The sequence below is a fragment of the Salmo salar genome, chromosome 14 (genome assembly GCF_965601325.2).
Source record: "Salmo salar chromosome 14, fSalSal1, whole genome shotgun sequence".
Classification (NCBI taxonomy): Eukaryota; Metazoa; Chordata; class Actinopteri; order Salmoniformes; family Salmonidae; genus Salmo; species Salmo salar.
Genome location: NC_138304.1, coordinates 53,194,306 through 53,221,971, shown reverse-complemented (window position 1 = coordinate 53,221,971; position 27,666 = coordinate 53,194,306). Strand labels below are relative to the sequence as shown.

The window sequence follows — 27,666 nt, the reverse complement described above, 5'->3', positions numbered from 1 at the left end:
ATGTTATCTTCTCTCTGAAGCTAACATAATGGTGTACTGTCTCTGAAGCTAACATAATGTTGTCTTCTCTCTGAAGCTAACATAAGGGTGTCTTCTCTCTGAAGCTAACATAATGGTGTACTGTCTCTGAAGCTAACATAATGGTGTCTTCTCTCTCAAGCTAACATATTGGTGTACTGTCTCTGAAGCTAACATAATGTTGTCTTTTGTCTGAAGCTAACATAATGGTGTACTGTCTCTGAAGCTAACATAATGTTGTCTTCTCTCTGAAGCTAACATAAGGGTGTCTTCTCTCTGAAGCTAACATAAGGGTGTCTTCTCTCTGAAGCTAACATAATGGTGTACTGTCTCTGAAGCTAACATAATGTTGTCTTCTCTCTGAAGCTAACATAATGTTGTCTTCTCTCTGAAGCTAACATAAGGGTGTCTTCTCTCTGAAGCTAACATAAGGGTGTCTTCTCTCTGAAGCTAACATAATGGTGTACTGTCTCTGAAGCTAACATAATGTTGTCTTCTCTCTGAAGCTAACATAATGTTGTCTTCTCTCTGAAGCTAACATAATGTTGTCTTCTCTCTGAAGCTAACATAATGTTGTCTTCTCTCTGAAGCTATCATAATGTTGTCTTATCTCTGAAGCTAACATAATGTTGTCTTCTCTCTGAAGCTAACATATTGGTGTCTTCTCTCTGAAGCTAACATATTGGTGTATTGTCTCCTTACCCATCCAGGTGATGAAGCTGCAGTATGAGAACAGAGTCCTGATGTCCAACGTTCAGCGCTGTGACCTGGCCCAACACCTGGGCCTCCGCACCGGCTCCCCGCGGGACAGCGATGCAGACAGCGACGCCGGCCGCCGTGACACCGCAGAGGAGGAAGAGACTGGGAGGCTCCTCCTTCTACACCCCAAGAGGGAGGGGCCTGTCGGCGGCGAGAGCGACTCGGAGGACCTGTTCGAGAAAACGACCACGACCTCGGGTTTCGGAAGTCACAAGCCCTCGGACGAGATCAGCGGGCTCAGCACCACGGAACTAGCCAACCTCAGACGAGAAGACCGTGAGACGCTCATGAACGTCAAACGAGAAGCAGAGCGTCTTGGGAAGACCGTAGACCGTCTTATTACCGACACGGACAGTCTGATCTACGAGGGAAAGATTATCGTAACAGGAGGGGACAGTCTCTGCATAGAGGGGTTCAGAGGACACAGGGGGGAGGGAAGCGGAGAGGACAGGGGGGACACCACCACACTCCCCGAGTCCCTGCAAGACTCCCAGGTCCTGGACACTATCAACACCCGGATGAAGGCCTTCAGAACAGAGCTCCATACCTTCATGGAGAAGGTGGATCACCTGGGAGACAGGCTAAGGGAGAGGGGAGGGGACCGGGATAGGGGGGATGACCTGTCGCCCATGCCCAACCTTACAGAGTCTAGCAGCTTCCTGTCAGGGGTCACCTCCATGTCCCGAGACTCGCCCATCAGCACCCTGGGACGCGACCTGGTCACAGATTTCCAGGTAAGCACAACAGGATGGGACACTCCTGTGACCGCTGACCTGTATCTGTCTCTATCCAGGGGTACGGCCGAAACGGCACCCTATTCCCTATCTAGTGCACTACTTTTGACCAGATCCACATGGCATACTTTACTTGGCTTAAGCTCTTGTCTCATATAAGGAACACAGGCCTTTGACGGCTGTTCTTCATCTCACACGGTTTGAAGATAGTTTTTCCAGGTCGCATCAGTTGCGAGCCCTATGGAACCTGGTTAACAGTCCCTATATAGAGCCCTATGGAACCTGGTCAACAGTCCCTATATAGAGCCCTATGGAACCTGGTCAACAGTCCCTATATAGAGCCCTGTGGAACCTGGTTAACAGTCCCTATATAGAACCCTATGGAACCTGGTCAACAGTCCCTATTTAGAAACCTATGGAACCTGGTTAACAGTCCCTATATAGAGCCCTAAGGAACCTGGTCAACAGTCCCTATATAGAGCCCTATGGAACCTGGTCAACAGTCCCTATATAGAGCCCTATGGAACCTGGTTAACAGTAGTGCACTATGAAAGGAATAAGATGCCATTTGGGTTGTAACCCAGTCCCTATACATGTCTGTACTGTATGTTATGCTGTCTTCCTGCTACATCTGATCATCAACCCCCTGGCTGCTTCCTGATTGGCTCAAGTATCAATAAGTATCAATAAGACTCATTATAAAGTCAGTTAGATGTTATTACGGTAATAAAGAGAGGTTGAGATTTATTAATGACAGGAACATAAAAATTAAAGGGGTGTTGTTTTGCAAAGCGTGAATAACTATTAGACATAAAACATGCTCACCGGATTCCTTCTGAGGCATTATGACACCAGAGAATTAAAAGAGCAATACAAAGAAAGATTGAGGTAATGACAATGTCTTGTCAAAGAGGACAACGTGACTTTAAACCGAGGAATAGACTTCATATGCAAAAGTCATGTTTAATCAAGGAGACAGATCGACAGTCCAGGGTCATGTGTAACCAAGGAGTCAGATAGACAGTCCAGGGTCATGTGTAACCAAGGAGACAGACAGACAGTCCAGGGTCATGTTTAACCAAGGAGACAAACAGACAGTCCAGGGTCATGTTTAACCAAGGAGACAGATAGACGGTCCAGGGTCATGGTTAACCAAGGAGTCAGATAGACAGTCCAGGGTCATGTGTAACCAAGGAGTCAGATAGACGGTCCAGGGTCATGTTTAACCAAGGAGACAAACAGACAGTCCAGGGTCATGTTTAACCAAGGAGACAGATAGACGGTCCAGGGTCATGTTTAACCAAGGAGTCAGATAGACAGTCCAGGGTCATGTGTAACCAAGGAGTCAGATAGACGGTCCAGGGTCATGTGTAACCAAGGAAGGAGACAGACAGACAGTCCAGGGTCATGTGTAACCAAGGAAGGAGACAGATAGACAGTCCAGGGTCATGTTTAACAAAGGAGACAGATAGACAGTCCAGGGTCATGTGTAACCAAGGAGACAGATAGACAGTCCAGGGTCATGTTTAACCAAGGAGACAGATAGACAGTCCAGGGTCATGTTTAACCAAGGAGTCAGATAGACAGTCCAGGGTCATGTTTAACCAAGGAGACAGATAGAGAATCAAAACCCCAAGGGTAGTCTGTGAGTCCATTTCTACTGGATGTAAACAGTATAAAACCTCAAGGGGAGTTGTGTAAATGGTAGAGTCCATTACTACTGGATGTAAACAGTATAAAACCCCATGGGGAGTTGTGTAAATGGTAGAGTCCATTACTACTGGATGTAAACAGTATAAAACCCCAAGGGGAGTTGTGTAAATGGTAGAGTCCATTACTACTGGATGTAAACAATATAAAACAAATTCTTATTTACAATGACAGCCTAGAAACAGTGGGTTAACTGCCTTGTTCAGGGGCAGAACGACATATTTTTACCTTGTCAGCTCGGGGATTCAATCTAGCAACCTTTCAGTTACTGGCCCAATGCTCTAACCACTAGGCTACCTGCCGCCCCACTCAGATTGAAACAGTATAAAACCCCATGGGGAGTTGTGTAAATGGTATAGTCCATTACTACTGGATGTAAACAGTATAAAACCCCAAGGGGAGTTGTGTAAATGGTATAGTCCATTACTACTGGATGTAAACAGTATAAAACCCCAAGGGGAGTTGTGTAAATGGTAGAGTCCATTACTACTGGATGTAAACAGTATAAAACCCCAAGGGGAGTTGTGTAAATGGTAGAGTGCATTACTACTGGATGTAAACAGTATAAAACCCCAAGGGGAGTTGTGTAAATGGTAGAGTGCATTACTACTGGATGTAAACAGTATAAAACCCCAAGGGGAGTTGTGTAAATGGTAGAGTCCGTTGCTCCTGGATTTGAACTCATCCAAGTGAGCAGTCATTCGTAGAGCCATTCCCTCCCTGAGTCTTAATGTGATGCTAGCACAGCGTAGCAAATACAAAGAACCGTTCAATACAGCTAGCAATGGCACCCTAGTCCCTATGTAGTGCACTACTTTTGACCAGGGCTCATAGGGTAACATTTGGGACATAACCGCAGGTCAGGACAGCTTTATTACAGGACTGGTCCACTCAGAACATAACCCCAGGTCTAGACAGCTTTATTACAGGACTGGTCCACTCAGAACATAACCCCAGGTCAGGACAACTTTATTAAAGGACTGGTCCATTCAGAACATAACCCCAGGTAAGGACAGCTTTATCCATCGCCCTGACGACTTTATCCATCGCCCTGACGACTTTATCCACAGCTCTGACGACTTTATCCATCGCCCTGACGACTTTATCCATCACCCTGACGACTTTATCCATCGCCCTGACGACTTTATCCACCGCCCTGACGAGAACCAACATGCAGATGCCTGCTTCAAACAGTGGTCGAAGCTGTTTCTTCCAGATGGCTTTGCACAATTGATCAATCAACCAATGACTTAACCAATCAGTCAATGAATTTATAGATCAGACTTAACCAATCAATCAATGAATTTATAGATCAGACTTAACCAATCAGTCAATGAATTTATAGATCAGACTTAACCAATCAGTCAATTAATTAATAGATCAGACTTAACCAATCAGTCAATGAATTTATAGATCAGACTTAACCAATCAGTCAATTAATTTATAGATCAGACTTAACCAATCAGTCAATGAATTTATAGATCAGACTTAACCAATCAATCAATGAATTTATAGATCAGACTTAACCAATCAATCAATGAATTTATAGATCAGACTTAACCAATCAGTCAATGAATTTATAGATCAGACTTAACCAATCAGTCAATGAATTTATAGATCAGACTTAACCAATCAATCAATGAATTTATAGATCAGAGTTGTGAGTTTCCTTTAGAAGAAACAAGCTACTGTCCACCTTGCCTCCACTGATGAAATGAGTAAACAAACCATGTGGTTTCCACAACAACAACCACACCGCCCTCTGTTTACTGCAGTATGGCTCATATGGTCTGTTTACTGCAGTATGGCTCATATGGTCTGTTTACTGCTGTATGGTTCATATGGTCTGTTTACTGCAGTATGACTCATATGGTCTGTTTACTGCAGTATGGCTCATATGGTCTGTTTACTGCAGTATGGCTCATATGGTATGTTTACTGCAGTATGACTCATATGGTCTGTTTACTGCAGTATGACTCATATGGTCTGTTTACTACAGTATGGCTCATATGGTCTGTTTACTGCAGTATGGCTCATATGGTCTGTTTACTGCAGTATGGCTCAAATGGTCTGTTTACTGCAGTATGGCTCATATGGTCTGTTTACTGCAGTGTGGCTCATATGGTATGTTTACGGCAGTATGGCTCATATGGTATGTTTACGGCAGTATGGCTCATATGGTCTGTTTAATGCAGTATGGCTCATATGGTCTGTTTACTGCAGTATGGCTCATATGGTCTGTTTACTGCAGTGTGACTCATATGGTCTGTTTACTGCAGTGTGACTCATATGGTCTGTTTACTGCAGTATGGCTCATATGGTCTGTTTACTGCAGTATGGCTCATATGGTCTGTTTACTGCAGTATGACTCATATGGTCTGTTTACTGCAGTATGGCTCATATGGTATGTTTACTGCAGTATGGCTCATGTGGTATGTTTACGGCAGTATGGCTCATATGGTCTGTTTAATGCAGTATGGCTCATATGGTCTGTTTACTGCAGTATGGCTCATATGGTCTGTTTACTGCAGTATGACTCATATGGTCTGTTTACTGCAGTATGGCTCATATGGTATGGTCTGTTTACTGCAGTGTGGCTCATATGGTCTGTTTACTACAGTATGACTCATATGGTCTGTTTACTGCAGTATGGCTCATATGGTCTGTTTACTGCAGTATGGCTCATATGGTCTGTTCACTGCAGTATGGCTCATATGGTATGGTCTGTTTACTGCAGTGTGGCTCATATGGTCTGTTTACTACAGTATGACTCATATGGTCTGTTTACTGCAGTATGGCTCATATGGTCTGTTTACTGCAGTATGGCTCATATGGTCTGTTCACTGCAGTATGGCTCATATGGTCTGTTTACTGCAGTATGGCTCATATGGTCTGTTTACTGCAGTGACTCATATGGTCTGTTTACTGCAGTATGGCTCATATGGTCTGTTTACTGCAGTATGGCTCATATGGTCTGTTTACTGCAGTATGACTCATATGGTATGTTTACTGCAGATTGGCTCATATGGTCTGTTTACTACAGTATGGCTCATATGGTCTGTTTACTACAGTATGGCTCATATGGTCTGTTTACTGCAGTGTGGCTCATATGGTCTGTTTACTACAGTATGGCTCATATGGTCTGTTTACTGCAGTATGGCTCATATGGTCTGTTTACTGCAGTGTGGCTCATATGGTCTGTTTACTGCAGTATGGCTCATATGGTATGTTTACTGCAGTATGGCTCATATGGTCTGTTTACTGCAGTATGGCTCATATGGTCTGTTTACTACAGTATGGCTCATATGGTCTGTTTACTGCAGTATGGCTCATATGGTCTGTTTACTGCAGTATGGCTCATATGGTCTGTTTACTGCAGTATGGCTTATATGGTCTGTTTACTGCAGTATGGCTCATATGGTATGTTTACTGCAGTATGGCTCATATGGTATGTTTACGGCAGTATGGCTCATATGGTCTGTTTAATGCAGTATGGCTCATATGGTCTGTTTACTGCAGTATGGCTCATATGGTATGGTCTGTTTACTGCAGTGTGGCTCATATGGTCTGTTTACTGCAGTATGACTCATATGGTCTGTTTACTGCAGTATGACTCATATGGTATGTTTACTGCAGTATGGCTCATATGGTCTGTTTACTACACTATGGCTCATATGGTCTGTTTACTGCAGTATGACTCATATGGTCTGTTTACTGCAGTATGACTCATATGGTATGTTTACTGCAGTATGGCTCATATGGTCTGTTTACTACACTATGGCTCATATGGTCTGTTTACTACAGTATGGCTCATATGGTCTGTTTACTGCAGTGTGGCTCATATGGTCTGTTTACTACAGTATGACTCATATGGTCTGTTTACTGCAGTATGGCTCATATGGTCTGTTTACTGCAGTATGGCTCATATGGTCTGTTTACTGCAGTATGACTGATATGGTCGTTTACTGCAGTATGGCTCATATGGTCTGTTTACTGCAGTATGACTGATATGGTCTGTTTACTGCAGTATGGCTCATATGGTCTGTTTACTGCAGTATGACTGATATGGTCTGTTTACTGCAGTATGGCTCACATGGTCTGTTTACTACAGTATGGCTCATATGGTCTGTTTACTGCAGTATGACTGATATGGTCTGTTTACTGCAGTATGGCTCATATGGTCTGTTTACTGCAGTATGGCTCATATGGTCTTTTTACTGCAGTATGACTCATATGGTCTGTTTACTGCAGTATGGCTCATATGGTATGTTTACTACAGTATGACTCATATGGTATGTTTACTGCAGTATGACTCATGTGGTATGTTTACTGCAGTATGGCTCATATGGTCTGTTTACTGCAGTATGACTCATATGGTCTGTTTACTGCAGTATGGCTCATATGGTATGTTTACTGCAGTATATGTCATATGGTATGTTTAATGCAGTATGTGTCATATGGTCTGTTTACTACAGTATGACTCATATGGTCTGTTTACTACAGTATTACAGGAAGTCCTCTGTTACGCAGATTGTTCAATTAAGAAGTTCTCAATTAGAATCAGTTGTCATTTGACAGTAGATAGTGATAGTACTTTACCCCCTCTACTCTGACTATAGGACTCACGGTCCATATGGTCTACTTTACCCCCTTTACTCTGACTATAGGTCTCACGGTCCATATGGTCTACTTTACCCCCTCTACTCTGACTATAGGACTCACGGTCCATATGGTCTACTTTACCCCCTCTACTCTGACTATAGGACTCACGGTCCATATGGTCTACTGCAGTATGGCTCATATGGTATGTTTACTGCAGTATATGTCATATGGTATGTTTAATGCAGTATGTGTCATATGGTCTGTTTACTACAGTATGACTCATATGGTCTGTTTACTACAGTATTACAGGAAGTCCTCTGTTACGCAGATTGTTCAATTAAGAAGTTCTCAATTAGAATCAGTTGTCATTTGACAGTAGATAGTGATAGTACTTTACCCCCTCTACTCTGACTATAGGACTCACGGTCCATATGGTCTACTTTACCCCCTTTACTCTGACTATAGGTCTCACGGTCCATATGGTCTACTTTACCCCCTCTACTCTGACTATAGGACTCACGGTCCATATGGTCTACTTTACCCCCTCTACTCTGACTATAGGACTCACGGTCCATATGGTCTACTTTACCCCCTCTACTCTGACTATAGGACTCACGGTACATATGATCTGCCTATAGGACTCCTTGGCTGGGTGTGTTATAAACTGTAACTCGACTAACATCTACTGTACAAACAACTAAATAAACAGCTGCAACAAGCAAACACTCTGTCAAGCACAAAAGCTGTGGTCTGTCCACATTTCTGAAAGAAAGGAATAAAGTTAAAATCAAGTTGAATGATAAATTCTTGAAATAAAGTTACAAACCTGTTGAACGTTAACATTAAGTGGATGGCTGTATAAAACATATCTTCATGAGAGGGCCATGAACGGCACCTACTAACAGCCTTATACGGTTAGAAAGCTCAGATTTTCTGCTTTTTTTGTTGTTTTTTGGTATTTATTATTTATCCATGATTTGTATGCACTTTTTTCACTACTATGCATTGCTAAAGTAAGTAGTATGACAAGGATTTCCCTTGTTGTTGATCATCTACATATACTCACAATCAACTTTACAATTAACATGCTAGAAGATTTCAGTTGTCTTGTTACTGTGATCAGTTTTTATATACTGTGCATTCGGAAAGTATTCAGACCACTTTCACTTTTTCCACATTTTGTTACCTTACAGCCTTATTCTAAAATGGATTAAATTGTTTTTATTCCCCATCAATCTACACACAATACCCCATAATGACATCACAATACCCCATAATGACATCGCAATACCCCATAATGACATCGCAATACCCCATAATGACATCACAATACCCCATAATGACATCACAATACCCCATAATGGCAAAACAAAAACAGGTTTTTAGATTTTTTTGCAAATGTATTAAAATAAAAAATTATATCACATTTACATAAGTATTCAGACTCTTTACTCAGTACTTTGTTGAAGCACCTTTGGCAGCGATTACAGCCTCGAGTCTTCTGGGGTATGAGGCTACAAGCTTGGCACAACTGTATTCAGGGAATTTCTCCCATTCTTCTCTGCAGATCCTCTCAAGCTCTGTCAGGTTGGATGGGGAGTGTTGCTGCACAGCTATTTGCAGGTCTCTCCAGAGATGTTCGATCGGGTTCATGTCCGGGCTCTGGCTGGGCCACTCAAGGACATTCAGAGACTTGTCGAGAAGCCACTCCTGCATTGTCTTGGCTGTGTGCTTAGCGTCATTGGCCTGTTGGAAGGTGAACCTTCGCAGCAGTCTAAGGCCCTGAAAGCCCTGGAGCAGGTTTTCGTCAAGAATCTCTCTGTACTTTGCTCCGTTCATCTTTCCCTCTATCCTGACTAGTCTCCTAGTCCCTGCCACTGAAAAACATCCCCACAGCATGATGCTGCCACCACCATGCTTCACTGTAGGGATGGTATTGGCCAGGTGATGAGCGGTGCCTGGTTTCCTCCAGATGTGATGCTTGGCATTCACGCCAAAGAGTTCAATCTTGGTTTCATCAGACCAGAGAATCTTGTCCTTTATGTGCCTTTTGGCAAACTCCAAGCAGGCTGTCATGTGCCTTTTAACGAGGAGTGGCTTCTGTCTGGCCACTCTACCATAAAGGCCTGATTGGTGGAGTGCTGCAGAGATGGTTGTCCTTCTGGAAGTTTCTCCCTTCTCCGCAGAGGAAATCTGGAGCTTTGTCAGAGTGACCATCGGGTTCTGACCAAGATATGTGCCTTGACACAATCCTGTCTTGGAGCGCTACGGACAATTCCTTCGACCTCATGGCTTGGTTTTTTCTCTGAAATGCACTGTCAACTGTGGTACCTTATATAGACAGGTGTGTGCCTTTCCAATCATGTCCAGTCAATTTAATTTACACAGGTGGACTCCAATCAAGTTGTACAAACATTCCAAGGATGATCAATGGAAACAGGATACACCTGAGCTCAATTTAGTCTCATAGCAAAGGGTCTGAATGCTTATTTGTAATAAATTATCACATTTCTAAAAACCTGTTTTCGCTTTGTCATTATGGGGTATTGTGATGTCATTATGGGGTATTGTGATGTCATTATGGGGTATTGTGATGTCATTATGGGGTATTGTGATGTCATTATGGGGTATTGTGTGTAGATTGATGAGGAACATGTTTTATTTAATCAATTTTAGAATAAGGCTGTAACGTAACAAAATGTGGAAAAAGTCAAGGGGTCTGAATACTTTCCAAATGCACTGTAACTAGTGGTCAGGAAAATCCTTCACTGCTGTCATTCATTGTTTACTCTCTCCTGTGAAAGTCCCTGTGCTGTACTGTTCCGCCACAAATTGACAGACAGTCCGATCAGCGAAATATGCGTTAAGGCGGGACTCCCGAGCCTCCAATGGTTGTGGGGATGTAACCCGATATCCCAGAGTCACCTGACGGCCAACTGAATAGAAGCAGGAAACAGAAGTGATTTGTCCTAACAAAAGTTGATTTATAAGCAAATTACCTTGATATTTCTTGACAAAACAATAGGGGACTTAACTTTTTTTTTTTAAAGGTTAAAAGCATTTCACATGTGTAGAGTTAAGATCTAAGCTTCGCTTATCTTTTCTTACTGCTTCTACTGCATGGGCAGCTGGCATGCGTTTAGCATGTGGTGAGCTAGCTGAAGCTAACCAGCGGTGGTATCTATTCTGTCTAGCAGCAGTCGGTTTGGACTCATGTATCCCTCATTGCATGCGCTTCATAACCAGTGTTTTGCATTCTTTTTTTTCCCCCCCCTCCCCCAATCCCTCTTTTTTTCTCCTTCTCTTTGTGTTCCCTCCATCCTTCAGATGTTTCAACCCATCATGTTGTTCATCCTCGTTCTAGTCCTCTTCTCGTCTCTCTCGTACGCCGTGGTCTTTAAGTTGGTCTTTCTCTTTGCACTTTTCTTCGTTCTCTAACTCTGTTCCATTTGTTTTTTTGTCCTGCGGTTTTAGTTTTTAGTTCTCTAAACCCGTCTGTTCTGTTTTAGTTTTTAGTTCTCCAACCCATCTGTTTTAGTTTTTAGTTCTCTAACCCGTCTGTTCTGTTAGTTTTTAGTTCTCTAAACCCGTCTGTTCTGTTAGTTTTTAGTTCTCTAACCCGTCTGTTCTGTTTTAGTTTTTAGTTCTCTAACCCGTCTGTTCTGTTTTAGTTTTTAGTTCTCTAACCCGTCTGTTCTGTTTTAGTTTTTAGTTCTCTAACCCGTCTGTTCTGTTTTAGTTTTTAGTTCTCTAACCCGTCTGTTCTGTTTTAGTTTTTAGTTCTCTAACCCGTCTGTTCTGTTTTAGTTTTTAGTTCTCTAACCCGTCTGTTCTGTTTTAGTTTTTAGTTCTCTAAACCCGTCTGTTCTGTTTTAGTTTTTAGTTCTCTAACCCGTCTGTTCTGTTTTAGTTTTTAGTTCTCTAACCCGTCTGTTCTGTTTTAGTTTTTAGTTCTCTAACCCGTCTGTTCGGTTTTAGTTTTTAGTTCTCTAACCCGTCTGTTCTGTTTTAGTTTTTAGTTCTCTAACCCGTCTGTTCTGTTTTAGTTTTTAGTTCTCTAACCCGTCTGTTCTGTTTTAGTTTTTAGTTCTCTAACCCGTCTGTTCTGTTTTAGTTTTTAGTTCTCTAACCCGTCTGTTCTGTTTTAGTTTTTAGTTCTCTAACCCGTCTGTTCTGTTTTAGTTTTTAGTTCTCTAACCCGTCTGTTCTGTTTTAGTTTTTAGTTCTCTAAACCGTCTGTTCTGTTTTAGTTTTTAGTATAATTTTTCACCCTTGGCTTTATCTTCTTATTTTTATTTTTTTTTGCTTTTTTTTTTATTCCTCCTGCTGTTTGTTTATTGTCATTCATCCGTTTGTTCGTTTACCCACCAATTCGCTTCATGCACTCCCCTCCCCCCCTCCCCCCTCCGTCCCCTCTGTCCCCACACCCACACACCTTCCCTCACCTGTCACCCCCTGACCCCCACCCCCCCAGTCACAGTCCGGTGCGAGGGATGAGCTGGAGTGGCGTCTAGGACAGGAGCGAGCCGTGGAGACCCAGGGCCAGAGCCATGACCAGGGGGGTCTGCCTCAGGGCCCTGCCCAGAACAGGGGAGCCATCCTGGGACACACTAGATACCACAGGCCCCCCCTGGCTTCTTTAAGACCTGAGGTCAGTTCCTCTTTCATCTCCCTACCTCCCTCCCTTCTCCCTGTAGTAGGACTGGATGAGGACAGACAGAACACACCTGTGTAAAGTTTCCACTTAAAGTTTACACTACAGTGTAAAGTCAAGATTTAAGCCATTGCGTACATGCGTAGAGTTAAGATAATTCTAAAAGATTTCTTAGCTCAACTGCTTTGACTCCATGTCTTTTCAGAGGCACGAATTTAGACCTGAGTCAAGTACAGGTGCCAAATTCTTGAATGTTCTTCATGAAACTTGATCAACGTGTTACTGTCAGTTTGAATTTGGCCGGGGGGGGGGGGGGGGCGGAGTTGTGGAGGATAGGAGTCACATTTTACAGTAATGGTTAAAGTAGAATTAACAAGGTTCCAGATCTCACTAATATTATCATGTCAAGGTTTATATTTTAAAGCCGGTTGGAGGTACCAGTGCTCAAGCTTTAGAAAAGTATAAGGCCAGGTGTCTGTTCTCAGCGCCGACCCACTTCAACCCTCTAAGTCCGTTGTTATCTAACACAAAGCCACTCGGTCTAACAATGGCATCAGGTAACAATCCAGTCCACAGTCACAGTTATCTGATGAGCATGATCTCTCACGTCATTCACACTCTTTCTTTCTGTCTCTATTTTTATTTCTGTTTTTTTATCACTCCTCTGACCACAGATATTTATTTCCAGCCTTTGATTTTTAATTTGGGTTGTTTTTTGTTGTTGCCATTCACCACCTCGGGACATTCTGATCTGGTCTTCTGATTCCCTTTTAACCGTTCTTGGAAAGGACATGACTGTTTTGAGATTGCTGATTGTCTGTTTATATTGGTACCTCTGAATTGACAAGTATTTTTTTAACTAGAAATCTTCCTCATAGCCAATAGTTGAGCTAATTCTGTTAAATGTGTTTCTTGATGTTATGTTATCGACTATGATTGTTCTGTTCTAGGGGAGGGTATATGTGACTGAGGTCAAGAAGGAGAGCTTATGTCAAACTTCCAAGATTGTTTATTTAAATGTATTATTATTTAATGTTTTTATTATTAAAGTACAGACTCAGAGCTTCCAAATGGTAGATCACACAATCAATCAAATCAAATGTATTTATAAAACCCTTCTTACATCAGCTGATGTCACAAAGTGCTGTACAGAAACCCAGCCTAAAACCACAAACAGCAAGCAATGCAGGTGTAGAAGCACGGTGGCAAGGAAAAACTCCCTAGAAAGGCAGGAACCTAGGAAGAAACCTAGAGAGGAACCAGGCTATGAGGGGTGGCCATTCCTCTTCTGGCTGTGACAGAAAGTATATTAAATGGGTTATCCCACTTTGGAGACTAGTTGGAGATTAAATTCCCTTTTCATGAACATCCCACTTTCTAGAGAGCTCTTCTGTGTTTAGACCCATTTAGCATGGTTCACACCCTCATAATCCTTAGCCCTACCCATCTCTTTAAGGATTGAGGGGTCAGCATGGGCCTCCAGGAAGTAGGCTCTCTATTATTATACCCCTCCGTTATCTCAACCAATCGTGGATCCTGACTTTCTCCCGACATACTGTAGCTCAGTGCTTTCTCCTTGGCTAAACTAGGCTCCTAATTTAACATTTGTATTCCTGTTAACAGATCCCAGACCAGTTTTGTAATGAAGGCATATTTTAATTTTTGTACCTTTATTTAACTAGGCAAGTCAGTTAAGAACAAATTCTTATTTTCAATGACGGCCTAGGAACAGTGGGTCAACTGCCTTGTTCAGGGGCAGAATGACAGATTTGTACCTTGTCAGCTTGGGGATTCAAACTTGCAACCTTTCGGTTACTAGTCCAACGCTCTAATCACTAGGCTACCTGCCGCCCCTACGCTCTAACCACTAGGCTACCTGCTGACCCTACACTCTAACCACTAGGCCACCTACCGCCCCTACGCTCTAACCACTAGGCTACCTGCCGCCCCTACGCTCTAACCACTAGGCTACCTACCTCCCCTACACTCTAACCACTAGGCTACCTGCCGCCCCTACGCTCTAACCACTAGGCTACCTGTCAACCCTACACTCTAACCACTAGGCTACCTGCCGCCCCTACACTCTAACCACTAGGCTACCTGCCGCCCCTACACTCTAACCACTAGGCTACCTGCCGCCCCTACACTCTAACCACTAGGCTACCTGCCGCCCCTACACTCTAACCACTAGGCTACCTACCGACCCTACACTCTAACCACTAGGCTACCTACCGCCCCTACACTCTAACCACTAGGCTACCTGCCGTCCCTACACTCTAACCACTAGGCTACCTGCCGCCCCTACACTCTAACCACTAGGCTACCTGCCGTCCCTACACTCTAACCACTAGGCTACCTGCCGTCCCTACACTCTAACCACTAGGCTACCTGCCACCCCTCCCCTCTAACCACTAGGCTACCTGCCACCCCTACACTCTAACCACTAGGCTACCTGCCGCCCCTACACTCTAACCACTAGGCTACCTGCCGTCCCTCCACTCTAACCACTAGGCTACCTGCCTCCACTCTAACCACTAGGCTACCTGCCGTCCCTCCACTCTAACCTCTAGGTTACCTGCCGCCCCTACACTCTAACCACTAGGCTACCTGCCGCCCCTACACTCTAACCACTAGGCTACCTGCCGACCCTACACTCTAACCACTAGGCTACCTGCCGTCCCTACACTCTAACCACTAGGCTACCTGCCGTCCCTACACTCTAACCACTGGGCTACCTGCCGCCCCTCCCCTCTAACCACTAGGCTACCTGCCGCCCCTACACTCTAACCACTAGGCTACCTGCCGCCCCTACACTCTAACCACTAGGCTACCTGCCGTCCCTCCACTCTAACCACTAGGCTACCTGCCTCCACTCTAACCACTAGGCTACCTGCCGCCCCTACACTCTAACCACTAGGCTACCTGCCGACCCTACACTCTAACCACTAGGCTACCTGCCGTCCCTACACTCTAACCACTAGGCTTACTTAACGTCAAATGCCTACAATCCTGAATCTGGTCACATATTGACTGTTGGCAGATGTACAGGAAGTTCTAAAATGTTATGACACAACAAGCATGCTATTTGCATGCCCGTATTGTCCTTACGTCACATAAAGTATATTGTCTCTAAGTCTGCATAGTGTCACGTAATTATAGCATTGACAAACACTCTGACCAGGGATGTGGTTTCTCTAATATGGGATTTCCTTTTCCCCTCTAACATAATCTGTGAAGCGGAGAGAGTGAATGAATGAGGGGATGGATGTAAAAGCAGCTTTGGTATAGGAGGATTAGTGCTCTGTGTGATTTACATTTGACATTGGGCTGACAGAGAGAGAGAGAGAGAGAGAGGGGGAGATGGAGACAGAGGGAGAGAGGGAGATGGAGGGAGATAGGGAGATAGAGAGGGAGATGGAGGCAGAGAGAGGGAGATGGAGACAGAGATGGAGGGAGATGGAGACAGAGATGGAGAGAGGGAGATGGAGACAGAGATGGAGAGAGGGAGATGGAGGGAGAGAGGGAGATGGAGGGAGAGAGGGAGATGGAGGGAGATGGAGGGAGAGAGGGAGATGGAGGGAGATGGAGACAGAGATGGAGAGAGGGAGATGGAGACAGAGATGGAGAGAGGGAGATGGAGGGAGAGAGGGAGATGGAGGGAGAGAGGGAGATGGAGGGAGATGGAGGGAGAGAGGGAGATGGAGGGAGAGAGGGAGATGGAGGGAGATGGAGACAGAGATGGAGAGAGGGAGATGGAGGGAGATGGAGGCAGAGAGAGGGAGATGGAGACAGAGATGGAGGGAGATGGAGGGAGATGGAGACAGAGAGGGAGAGAGGAAGATGGAGGGAGATGGATGGAGGGAGAGAGGGAGATGGAGGGAGGGAGATGGAGATAGAGAGGGAGAGAGGGAGATGGAGGGAGAGAGGGAGATGGAGGGAGGGAGGGAGGGAGATGGAGACAGAGAGGGAGAGAGGGGGGATTCCGGGACAGTTCTACTAATGAGGATAGAACACAGAACACATTCCCATTAGAACACAGTCCCATTAGAACACAGAACACAGTCCCATTAGAACACAGTCCCATTAGAACACAGAACACAGTCCCATTAGAACACAGTCCCATTAGAACACAGTCCCATTAGGACACAGTCCCATTAGAACACAGAACACAGTCCCATTAGAACACAGTCCCATTAGAACACAGTCCCATTAGAACACAGTCCCATTAGGACACAGTCCCATTAGAACACAGAACACAGTCCCATTAGAACACAGTCCCATTAGAACGCAGAACAATGTCCCATTAGAACACAGTCCCATTAGAACACAGAACACAGTCCCATTAGAACCCAGTCCCATAAGAACACAGTCCCATTAGGACACAGTCCCATTAGAACACAGAACAATGTCCCATTAGAACACAGTCCCATTAGAACACAGACACAGTCCCATTAGAACACAGTCCCATTAGGATACAGAACACAGTCCCATTAGAACACAGTCCCATTAGAACACAGAACACAGTCCCATTAGAACCCAGTCCCATAAGAACACAGTCCCATTAGGACACAGTCCCATTAGAACACAGTCCCATTAGGACACAGTCCCATTAGAACACAGACACGGTCCCATTAGAACACAGTCCCATTAGAACACAGAACACAGTCCCATTAGGACACAGTCCCATTAGGACACAGAACGCAGTCCCATTAGAACACAGTCCCATTAGAACACAGTCCCATTAGAACACAGAACACAGTCCCATTAGAACACAGTCCCATTAGAACACAGAACACAGTCCCATTAGGACACAGTCCCATTAGAACACAGAACACAGTCCCATTAGAACACAGTCCCATTAGGACACAGTCCCATTAGGACACAGTCCCATTAGAACACAGAACACAGTCCCGTTAGGACACAGTCCCATTAGAACACAGAACACAGTCCCATTAGAACACAGTCCCATTAGGACACAGTCCCATTAGAACACAGAACACAGTCCCATTAGAACACAGTCCCATTAGAACACAGTCCCATTAGAACACAGAACACAGTCCCATTAGGACACAGTCCCATTAGAACACAGAACACAGTCCCATTAGAACACAGTCCCATTAGAACACAGTCCCATTAGAACACAGTCCCATTAGAACACAGAACACAGTCCCATTAGGACACAGTCCCATTAGAACACAGAACACAGTCCCATTAGAACACAGTCCCATTAGAACACAGAACACAGTCCCATTAGAACACAGTCCCATTAGAACACAGTCCCATTAGAACACAGTCCCATTAGAACACAGAACACAGTCCCATTAGAACACAGTCCCATTAGAACACAGTCCCATTAGAACACAGAACACAGTCCCATTAGAACACAGAACACAGTCCCATTAGAACACAGAACACAGTCCCATTAGAACACAGTCCCATTAGAACACAGAACACAGTCCCATTAGGACACAGAACACAGGTCATTACATTTTAGTAATTTATCAGACGCTCTTACCCAGAGCGACTTACAGTAGTGAATGCATACATTTAATCCAATATTATTATTATTATTTTTTTAATATATATTTTTTTTATTTGTATTTTTTTTTTTTTGTACTGGCCCCCCGTAGGAATCGAACCCACAACCCTGGCGTTGCACACACACCATGCTCTACCAACTGAGCTCTACCAACTGTCCATTAGAACACAGAACACAGTCCCATTAGAACACAGTCCCATTAGAACACAGTCCCATTAGAACACAGAACACAGTCCCATTAGAACACAGAACACAGTCCCATTAGGACACAGTCCCATTAGAACACAGAACACAGTCCCATTAGAACACAGTCCCATTAGAACACAGTCCCATTAGAACACAGAACACAGTCCCATTAGGACACAGTCCCATTAGGACACAGTCCCATTAGAACACAGAACACAGTCCCATTAGAACACAGTCCCATTAGGACACAGTCCCATTAGAACACAGAACACAGTCCGATTAGAACACAGTCCCATTAGGACACAGTCCCATTAGAACACAGAACACAGTCCCATTAGGACACAGTCCCATTAGAACACAGAACACAGTCCCATTAGAACACAGTCCCATTAGAACACAGAACACAGTCCCATTAGAACACAGTCCCATTAGAACACACTCCCATTAGAACACAGAACACAGTCCCATTAGAACACAGTCCCATTAGGACACAGTCCCATTAGAACACAGAACACAGTCCCATTAGAACACAGTCCCATTAGGACACAGTCCCATTAGAACACAGTCCCATTAGAACACAGTCCCATTAGGACACAGTCCCATTAGAACACAGAACACAGTCCGATTAGAACACAGTCCCATTAGAACACAGAACACAGTCCCATTAGAACACAGAACACAGTCCCATTAGAACACAGTCCCATTAGAACACAGAACACAGTCCCATTAGGACACAGAACACAGGTCATTACATTTTAGTCATTTATCAGACGCTCTTATCCAGAGCGACTTACAGTAGTGAATGCATACATTTAATCCAATATTATTATTATTATTTTTTTTAATATATATTTTTTTTATTTGTATTTTGTTTTTTTTGTACTGGCCCCCCGTAGGAATCGAACCCACAACCCTGGCGTTGCACACACACCATGCTCTACCAACTGAGCTCTACCAACTGTCCATTAGAACACAGAACACAGTCCCATTAGAACACAGTCCCATTAGAACACAGTCCCATTAGAACACAGAACACAGTCCCATTAGAACACAGTCCCATTAGAACACAGTCCCATTAGAACACAGAACACAGTCCCATTAGGACACAGTCCCATTAGAACACAGAACACAGTCCCATTAGAACACAGTCCCATTAGAACACAGAACACAGTCTCATTAGAACACAGTCCCATTAGAACACAGTCCCATTAGAACACAGTCCCATTAGGACACAGTCCCATTAGAACACAGTCCCAATAGAACACAGTCCCATTAGGACACAGTCCCATTAGAACACAGAACACAGTCCGATTAGAACACAGTCCCATTAGAACACAGAACACAGTCCCATTAGAACACAGAACACAGTCCCATTAGAACACAGTCCCATTAGAACACAGAACACAGTCCCATTAGGACACAGAACACAGGTCATTACATTTTAGTCATTTATCAGACGCTCTTATCCAGAGCGACTTACAGTAGTGAATGCATACATTTAATCCAATATTATTATTATTATTTTTTTTAATATATATTTTTTTTATTTGTATTTTGTTTTTTTTGTACTGGCCCCCCGTAGGAATCGAACCCACAACCCTGGCGTTGCACACACACCATGCTCTACCAACTGAGCTCTACCAACTGTCCATTAGAACACAGAACACAGTCCCATTAGAACACAGTCCCATTAGAACACAGTCCCATTAGAACACAGAACACAGTCCCATTAGAACACAGTCCCATTAGAACACAGTCCCATTAGAACACAGAACACAGTCCCATTAGAACACAGAACACAGTCCCATTAGAACACAGTCCCATTAGAACACAGTCCCATTAGAACACAGAACACAGTCCCATTAGGACACAGTCCCATTAGAACACAGAACACAGTCCCATTAGAACACAGTCCCATTAGAACACAGAACACAGTCCCATTAGAACACAGTCCCATTAGAACACAGTCCCATTAGAACACAGTCCCATTAGGACACAGTCCCATTAGAACACAGAACACAGTCCCATTAGAACACAGTCCCATTAGGACACAGTCCCATTAGAACACAGTCCCAATAGAACACAGTCCCATTAGGACACAGTCCCATTAGAACACAGAACACAGTCCGATTAGAACACAGTCCCATTAGAACACAGAACACAGTCCCATTAGAACACAGAACACAGTCCCATTAGAACACAGTCCCATTAGAACACAGAACACAGTCCCATTAGGACACAGAACACAGGTCATTACATTTTAGTCATTTATCAGACGCTCTTATCCAGAGCGACTTACAGTAGTGAATGCATACATTTAATCCAATATTATTATTATTATTTTTTTTAATATATATTTTTTTTATTTGTATTTTGTTTTTTTTGTACTGGCCCCCCGTAGGAATCGAACCCACAACCCTGGCGTTGCACACACACCATGCTCTACCAACTGAGCTCTACCAACTGTCCATTAGAACACAGAACACAGTCCCATTAGAACACAGTCCCATTAGAACACAGTCCCATTAGAACACAGAACACAGTCCCATTAGAACACAGTCCCATTAGAACACAGTCCCATTAGAACACAGAACACAGTCCCATTAGGACACAGTCCCATTAGAACACAGAACACAGTCCCATTAGAACACAGTCCCATTAGAACACAGTCCCATTAGAACACAGAACACAGTCCCATTAGAACACAGTCCCATTAGAACACAGTCCCATTAGAACACAGTCCCATTAGAACACAGAACACAGTCCCATTAGAACACAGTCCCATTAGAACACAGTCCCATTAGAACACAGAACACAGTCCCATTAGAACACAGAACACAGTCCCATTAGAACACAGTCCCATTAGAACATAGAACACAGTCCCATTAGGACACAGAACACAGGTCATTACATTTTAGTAATTTATCAGACGCTCTTATCCAGAGCGACTTACAGTAGTGAATGCATACATTTAATCCAATATTATTATTATTATTTTTTTAATATATATTTTTTTTATTTGTATTTTGTTTTTTTTGTACTGGCCCCCCGTAAGAATCGAACCCACAACCCTGGCGTTGCACACACACCATGCTCTACCAACTGAGCTCTACCAACTGTCCATTAGAACACAGAACACAGTCCCATTAGAACACAGTCCCATTAGAACACAGTCCCATTAGAACACAGAACACAGTCCCATTAGAACACAGAACACAGTCCCATTAGGACACAGTCCCATTAGAACACAGAACACAGTCCCATTAGAACACAGTCCCATTAGAACACAGAACACAGTCCCATTAGGACACAGTCCCATTAGGACACAGTCCCATTAGAACACAGAACACAGTCCCATTAGAACACAGTCCCATTAGGACACAGTCCCATTAGAACACAGTCCCATTAGAACACAGTCCCATTAGGACACAGTCCCATTAGAACACAGAACACAGTCCGATTAGAACACAGTCCCATTAGGACACAGTCCCATTAGAACACAGAACACAGTCCCATTAGGACACAGTCCCATTAGAACACAGAACACAGTCCCATTAGAACACAGTCCCATTAGAACACAGAACACAGTCCCATTAGAACACAGTCCCATTAGAACACACTCCCATTAGAACACAGAACACAGTCCCATTAGAACACAGTCCCATTAGGACACAGTCCCATTAGAACACAGAACACAGTCCCATTAGAACACAGTCCCATTAGGACACAGTCCCATTAGAACACAGTCCCATTAGAACACAGTCCCATTAGGACACAGTCCCATTAGAACACAGAACACAGTCCGATTAGAACACAGTCCCATTAGAACACAGAACACAGTCCCATTAGAACACAGAACACAGTCCCATTAGAACACAGTCCCATTAGAACACAGAACACAGTCCCATTAGGACACAGAACACAGGTCATTACATTTTAGTCATTTATCAGACGCTCTTATCCAGAGCGACTTACAGTAGTGAATGCATACATTTAATCCAATATTATTATTATTATTTTTTTTAATATATATTTTTTTTATTTGTATTTTGTTTTTTTTGTACTGGCCCCCCGTAGGAATCGAACCCACAACCCTGGCGTTGCACACACACCATGCTCTACCAACTGAGCTCTACCAACTGTCCATTAGAACACAGAACACAGTCCCATTAGAACACAGTCCCATTAGAACACAGTCCCATTAGAACACAGAACACAGTCCCATTAGAACACAGAACACAGTCCCATTAGGACACAGTCCCATTAGAACACAGAACACAGTCCCATTAGAACACAGTCCCATTAGAACACAGTCCCATTAGAACACAGAACACAGTCCCATTAGGACACAGTCCCATTAGGACACAGTCCCATTAGAACACAGAACACAGTCCCATTAGAACACAGTCCCATTAGGACACAGTCCCATTAGAACACAGTCCCATTAGGACACAGTCCCATTAGAACACAGAACACAGTCCGATTAGAACACAGTCCCATTAGGACACAGTCCCATTAGAACACAGAACACAGTCCCATTAGGACACAGTCCCATTAGAACACAGAACACAGTCCCATTAGAACACAGTCCCATTAGAACACAGAACACAGTCCCATTAGAACACAGTCCCATTAGAACACACTCCCATTAGAACACAGAACACAGTCCATTTAGAACACAGTCCCATTAGAACACAGTCCCATTAGAACACAGAACAGAGTCCCATTAGAACACAGTCCCATTAGAACACAGTCCCATTAGAACACAGTCCCTCTCTAATATAATGTAGCTCTCATATCTGCTCTGCTCACATCCGTCAGCCTGTAGAAATATACATGAATTGATAATCCTGTAAGTACCTATATAATACTGACTGATGGAGTACTGTACTGTACAGTCTGTAGGTACCTAGATAATACTGAGGGTTTAATGATGACTGATGGAGAACTGTACTGTACAGTCTGTAAGTACCTAGATAATACTGAGGGTTTAATGATGACTGATGGAGTACTGTACTGTACAGTCTGTAGGTACCTAGATAATACTGAGGGTTTAATGATGACTGATGGAGTACTGTACTGTACAGTCTGTAAGTACCTAGATAATACTGAGGGTTTAATGATGACTGATGGAGTACTGTACAGTCTGTAGGTACCTAGATAATACTGAGGGTTTAATGATGACTGATGGAGTACTGTACTGTACAGTCTGTAGGTACCTAGATAATACTGAGGTTGTAATGATGACTGATGGAGTACTGTACAGTCTGTAGGTACCTAGATAATACTGAGGGTGTAATGATGACTGATGGAGTACTGTACAGTCTGTAGGTACCTAGATAATACTGAGGGTGTAATGATGACTGATGGAGTACTGTACTGTACAGTCTGTAGGTACCTAGATAATACTGAGGGTTTAATGATGACTGATGGAGTACTGTACAGTCTGTAGGTACCTAGATAATACTGAGGGTGTAATGATGACTGATGGAGTACTGTACTGTACAGTCTGTAGGTACCTAGATAATACTGAGGGTGTAATGATGACTGATGGAGTACTGTACTGTACAGTCTGTAGGTACCTAGATAATACTGAGGGTTTAATGATGACTGATGGAGTACTGTACTGTACAGTCTGTAAGTACCTAGATAATACTGAGGGTGTAATGATGACTGATGGAGTACTGTACTGTACAGTCTGTAGGTACCTAGATAATACTGAGGGTTTAATGATGACTGATGGAGTACTGTACTGTACAGTCTGTAGGTACCTAGATAATACTGAGGGTGTAATGATGACTGATGGAGTACTGTACTGTACAGTCTGTAGGTACCTAGATAATACTGAGGGTGTAATGATGACTGATGGAGTACTGTACTGTCTGTAGGTACCTAGATAATACTGAGGGTTTAATGATGACTGATGGAGTACTGTACAGTCTGTAGGTACCTAGATAATACTGAGGGTATAATGATGACTGATGGAGTACTGTACAGTCTGTAGGTACCTAGATAATACTGAGGATTTAATGATGACTGATGGAGTACTGTACTGTACAGTCTGTAGGTACCTAGATAATACTGAGGGTGTAATGATGACTGATGGAGTACTGTACTGTACAGTCTGTAAGTACCTAGATAATACTGAGGGTTTAATGATGACTGATGGAGTACTGTACTGTACAGTCTGTAAGTACCTAGATAATACTGAGGGTGTAATGATGACTGATGGAGTACTGTACAGTCTGTAGGTACCTAGATAATACTGAGGGTGTAATGATGACTGATGGAGTACTGTACTGTACAGTCTGTAGGTACCTAGATAATACTGAGGGTGTAATGATGACTGATGGAGTACTGTACAGTCTGTAGGTACCTAGATAATACTGAGGGTTTAATGATGACTGTTGTAGTACTGTACTGTACTGTCTGTAGGTACCTAGATAATACTGAGGGTGTAATGATGACTGATGGAGTACTGTACTGTACAGTCTGTAGGTACCTAGATAATACTGAGGGTTTAATGATGACTGATGGAGTACTGTACTGTACAGTCTGTAAGTACCTAGATAATACTGAGGGTTTAATGATGACTGATGGAGTACTGTACTGTACAGTCTGTAAGTACCTATATAATACTGAGGGTGTAATGATGACTGATGGAGTACTGTACTGTACAGTCTGTAGGTACCTAGATAATACTGAGGGTTTAATGATGACTGATGGAGTACTGTACTGTACAGTCTGTAGGTACCTAGATAATACTGAGGGTGTAATGATGACTGATGGAGTACTGTACTGTACAGTCTGTAGGTACCTAGATAATACTGAGGGTGTAATGATGACTGATGGAGTACTGTACTGTCTGTAGGTACCTAGATAATACTGAGGGTTTAATGATGACTGATGGAGTACTGTACAGTCTGTAGGTACCTAGATAATACTGAGGGTATAATGATGACTGATGGAGTACTGTACAGTCTGTAGGTACCTAGATAATACTGAGGATTTAATAATGACTGATGGAGTACTGTACTGTACAGTCTGTAGGTACCTAGATAATACTGAGGGTGTAATGATGACTGATGGAGTACTGTACTGTACAGTCTGTAAGTACCTAGATAATACTGAGGGTTTAATGATGCCTGATGGAGTACTGTACTGTACAGTCTGTAAGTACCTAGATAATACTGAGGGTGTAATGATGACTGATGGAGTACTGTACAGTCTGTAGGAACCTAGATAATACTGAGGGTGTAATGATGACTGATGGAGTACTGTACTGTACAGTCTGTAGGTACCTAGATAATACTGAGGGTGTAATGATGACTGATGGAGTACTGTACAGTCTGTAGGTACCTAGATAATACTGAGGGTGTAATGATGACTGATGGAGTACTGTACTGTACAGTCTGTAAGTACCTAGATAATACTGAGGCTTTAATGATGACTGATGGAGTACTGTACAGTCTGTGGGTACCTAGATAATACTGAGGGTTTAATGATGACTGTTGGAGTACTGTACTGTACTGTCTGTAGGTACCTAGATAATACTGAGGGTGTAATGATGACTGATGGAGTACTGTACTGTACAGTCTGTAGGTACCTAGATAATACTGAGGGTTTAATGATGACTGATGGAGTACTGTACTGTACAGTCTGTAGGTACCTAGATAATACTGAGGGTGTAATGATGACTGATGGAGTACTGTACTGTACAGTCTGTAAGTACCTAGATAATACTGAGGGTATAATGATGACTGATGGAGTACTGTACTGTACAGTCTGTAGGTACCTAGATAATACTGAGGGTTTAATGATGACTGATGGAGTACTGTACTGTACAGTCTGTAAGTACCTAGATAATACCGAGGGTGTAATGATGACTGATGGAGTACTGTACTGTACAGTCTGTAAGTACCTAGATAATACTGAGGGTGTAATGATGACTGATGGAGTACTGTACTGTACAGTCTGTAAGTACCTAGATAATACTGAGGGTTTAATGATGACTGATGGAGTACTGTACTGTACTGTCTGTAGGTACCTAGATAATACTGAGGGTTTAATGATGACTGATGGAGTACTGTACAGTCTGTAGGTACCTAGATAATACTGAGGGTATAATGATGACTGATGGAGTACTGTACAGTCTGTAGGTACCTAGATAATACTGAGGGTTTAATGATGACTGATGGAGTACTGTACTGTACAGTCTGTAGGTACCTAGATAATACTGAGGGTGTAATGATGACTGATGGAGTACTGTACTGTACAGTCTGTAAGTACCTAGATAATACTGAGGGTTTAATGATGACTGATGGAGTACTGTACTGTACAGTCTGTAAGTACCTAGATAATACTGAGGGTGTAATGATGACTGATGGAGTACTGTACAGTCTGTAGGTACCTAGATAATACTGAGGGTGTAATGATGACTGATGGAGTACTGTACTGTACAGTCTGTAGGTACCTAGATAATACTGAGGGTGTAATGATGACTGATGGAGTACTGTACAGTCTGTAGGTACCTAGATAATACTGAGGGTGTAATGATGACTGATGGAGTACTGTACTGTACAGTCTGTAAGTACCTAGATAATACTGAGGGTTTAATGATGACTGATGGAGTACTGTACAGTCTGTGGGTACCTAGATAATACTGAGGGTTTAATGATGACTGTTGGAGTACTGTACTGTACTGTCTGTAGGTACCTAGATAATACTGAGGGTGTAATGATGACTGATGGAGTACTGTACTGTACAGTCTGTAGGTACCTAGATAATACTGAGGGTTTAATGATGACTGATGGAGTACTGTACTGTACAGTCTGTAGGTACCTAGATAATACTGAGGGTGTAATGATGACTGATGGAGTACTGTACTGTACAGTCTGTAAGTACCTAGATAATACTGAGGGTATAATGATGACTGATGGAGTACTGTACTGTACAGTCTGTAGGTACCTAGATAATACTGAGGGTTTAATGATGACTGATGGAGTACTGTACTGTACAGTCTGTAAGTACCTAGATAATACTGAGGGTGTAATGATGACTGATGGAGTACTGTACTGTACAGTCTGTAGGTACCTAGATAATACTGAGGGTGTAATGATGACTGATGGAGTACTGTACTGTACAGTCTGTAAGTACCTAGATAATACTGAGGGTTTAATGATGACTGATGGAGTACTGTACTGTACAGTCTGTAGGTACCTAGATAATACTGAGGGTTTAATGATGACTGATGGAGTACTGTACTGTACAGTCTGTAAGTACCTAGATAATACTGAGGGTATAATGATGACTGATGGAGTACTGTACAGTCTGTAGGTACCTAGATAATACTGAGGGTGTAATGATGACTGATGGAGTACTGTACTGTACTGTCTGTAGGTACCTAGATAATACTGAGGGTTTAATGATGACTGATGGAGTACTGTACTGTACAGTCTGTAAGT

At 43.1% G+C, this 27,666-nt stretch overlaps 1 protein-coding gene across 1 annotated transcript in view; it reads left to right on the top strand.

Moving 5' to 3' along the window:
- Positions 1-27,666, top strand: part of mtcl1 (microtubule crosslinking factor 1) — a 268,316-nt gene that overhangs the window by 102,707 nt on the left and 137,943 nt on the right. The window contains exon 6 of the mRNA XM_045694519.2: positions 729-1,511. Within this exon, the coding sequence (XP_045550475.2) occupies positions 729-1,511 (783 nt within the window). The remainder of the gene's footprint in view (positions 1-728; positions 1,512-27,666) is intronic.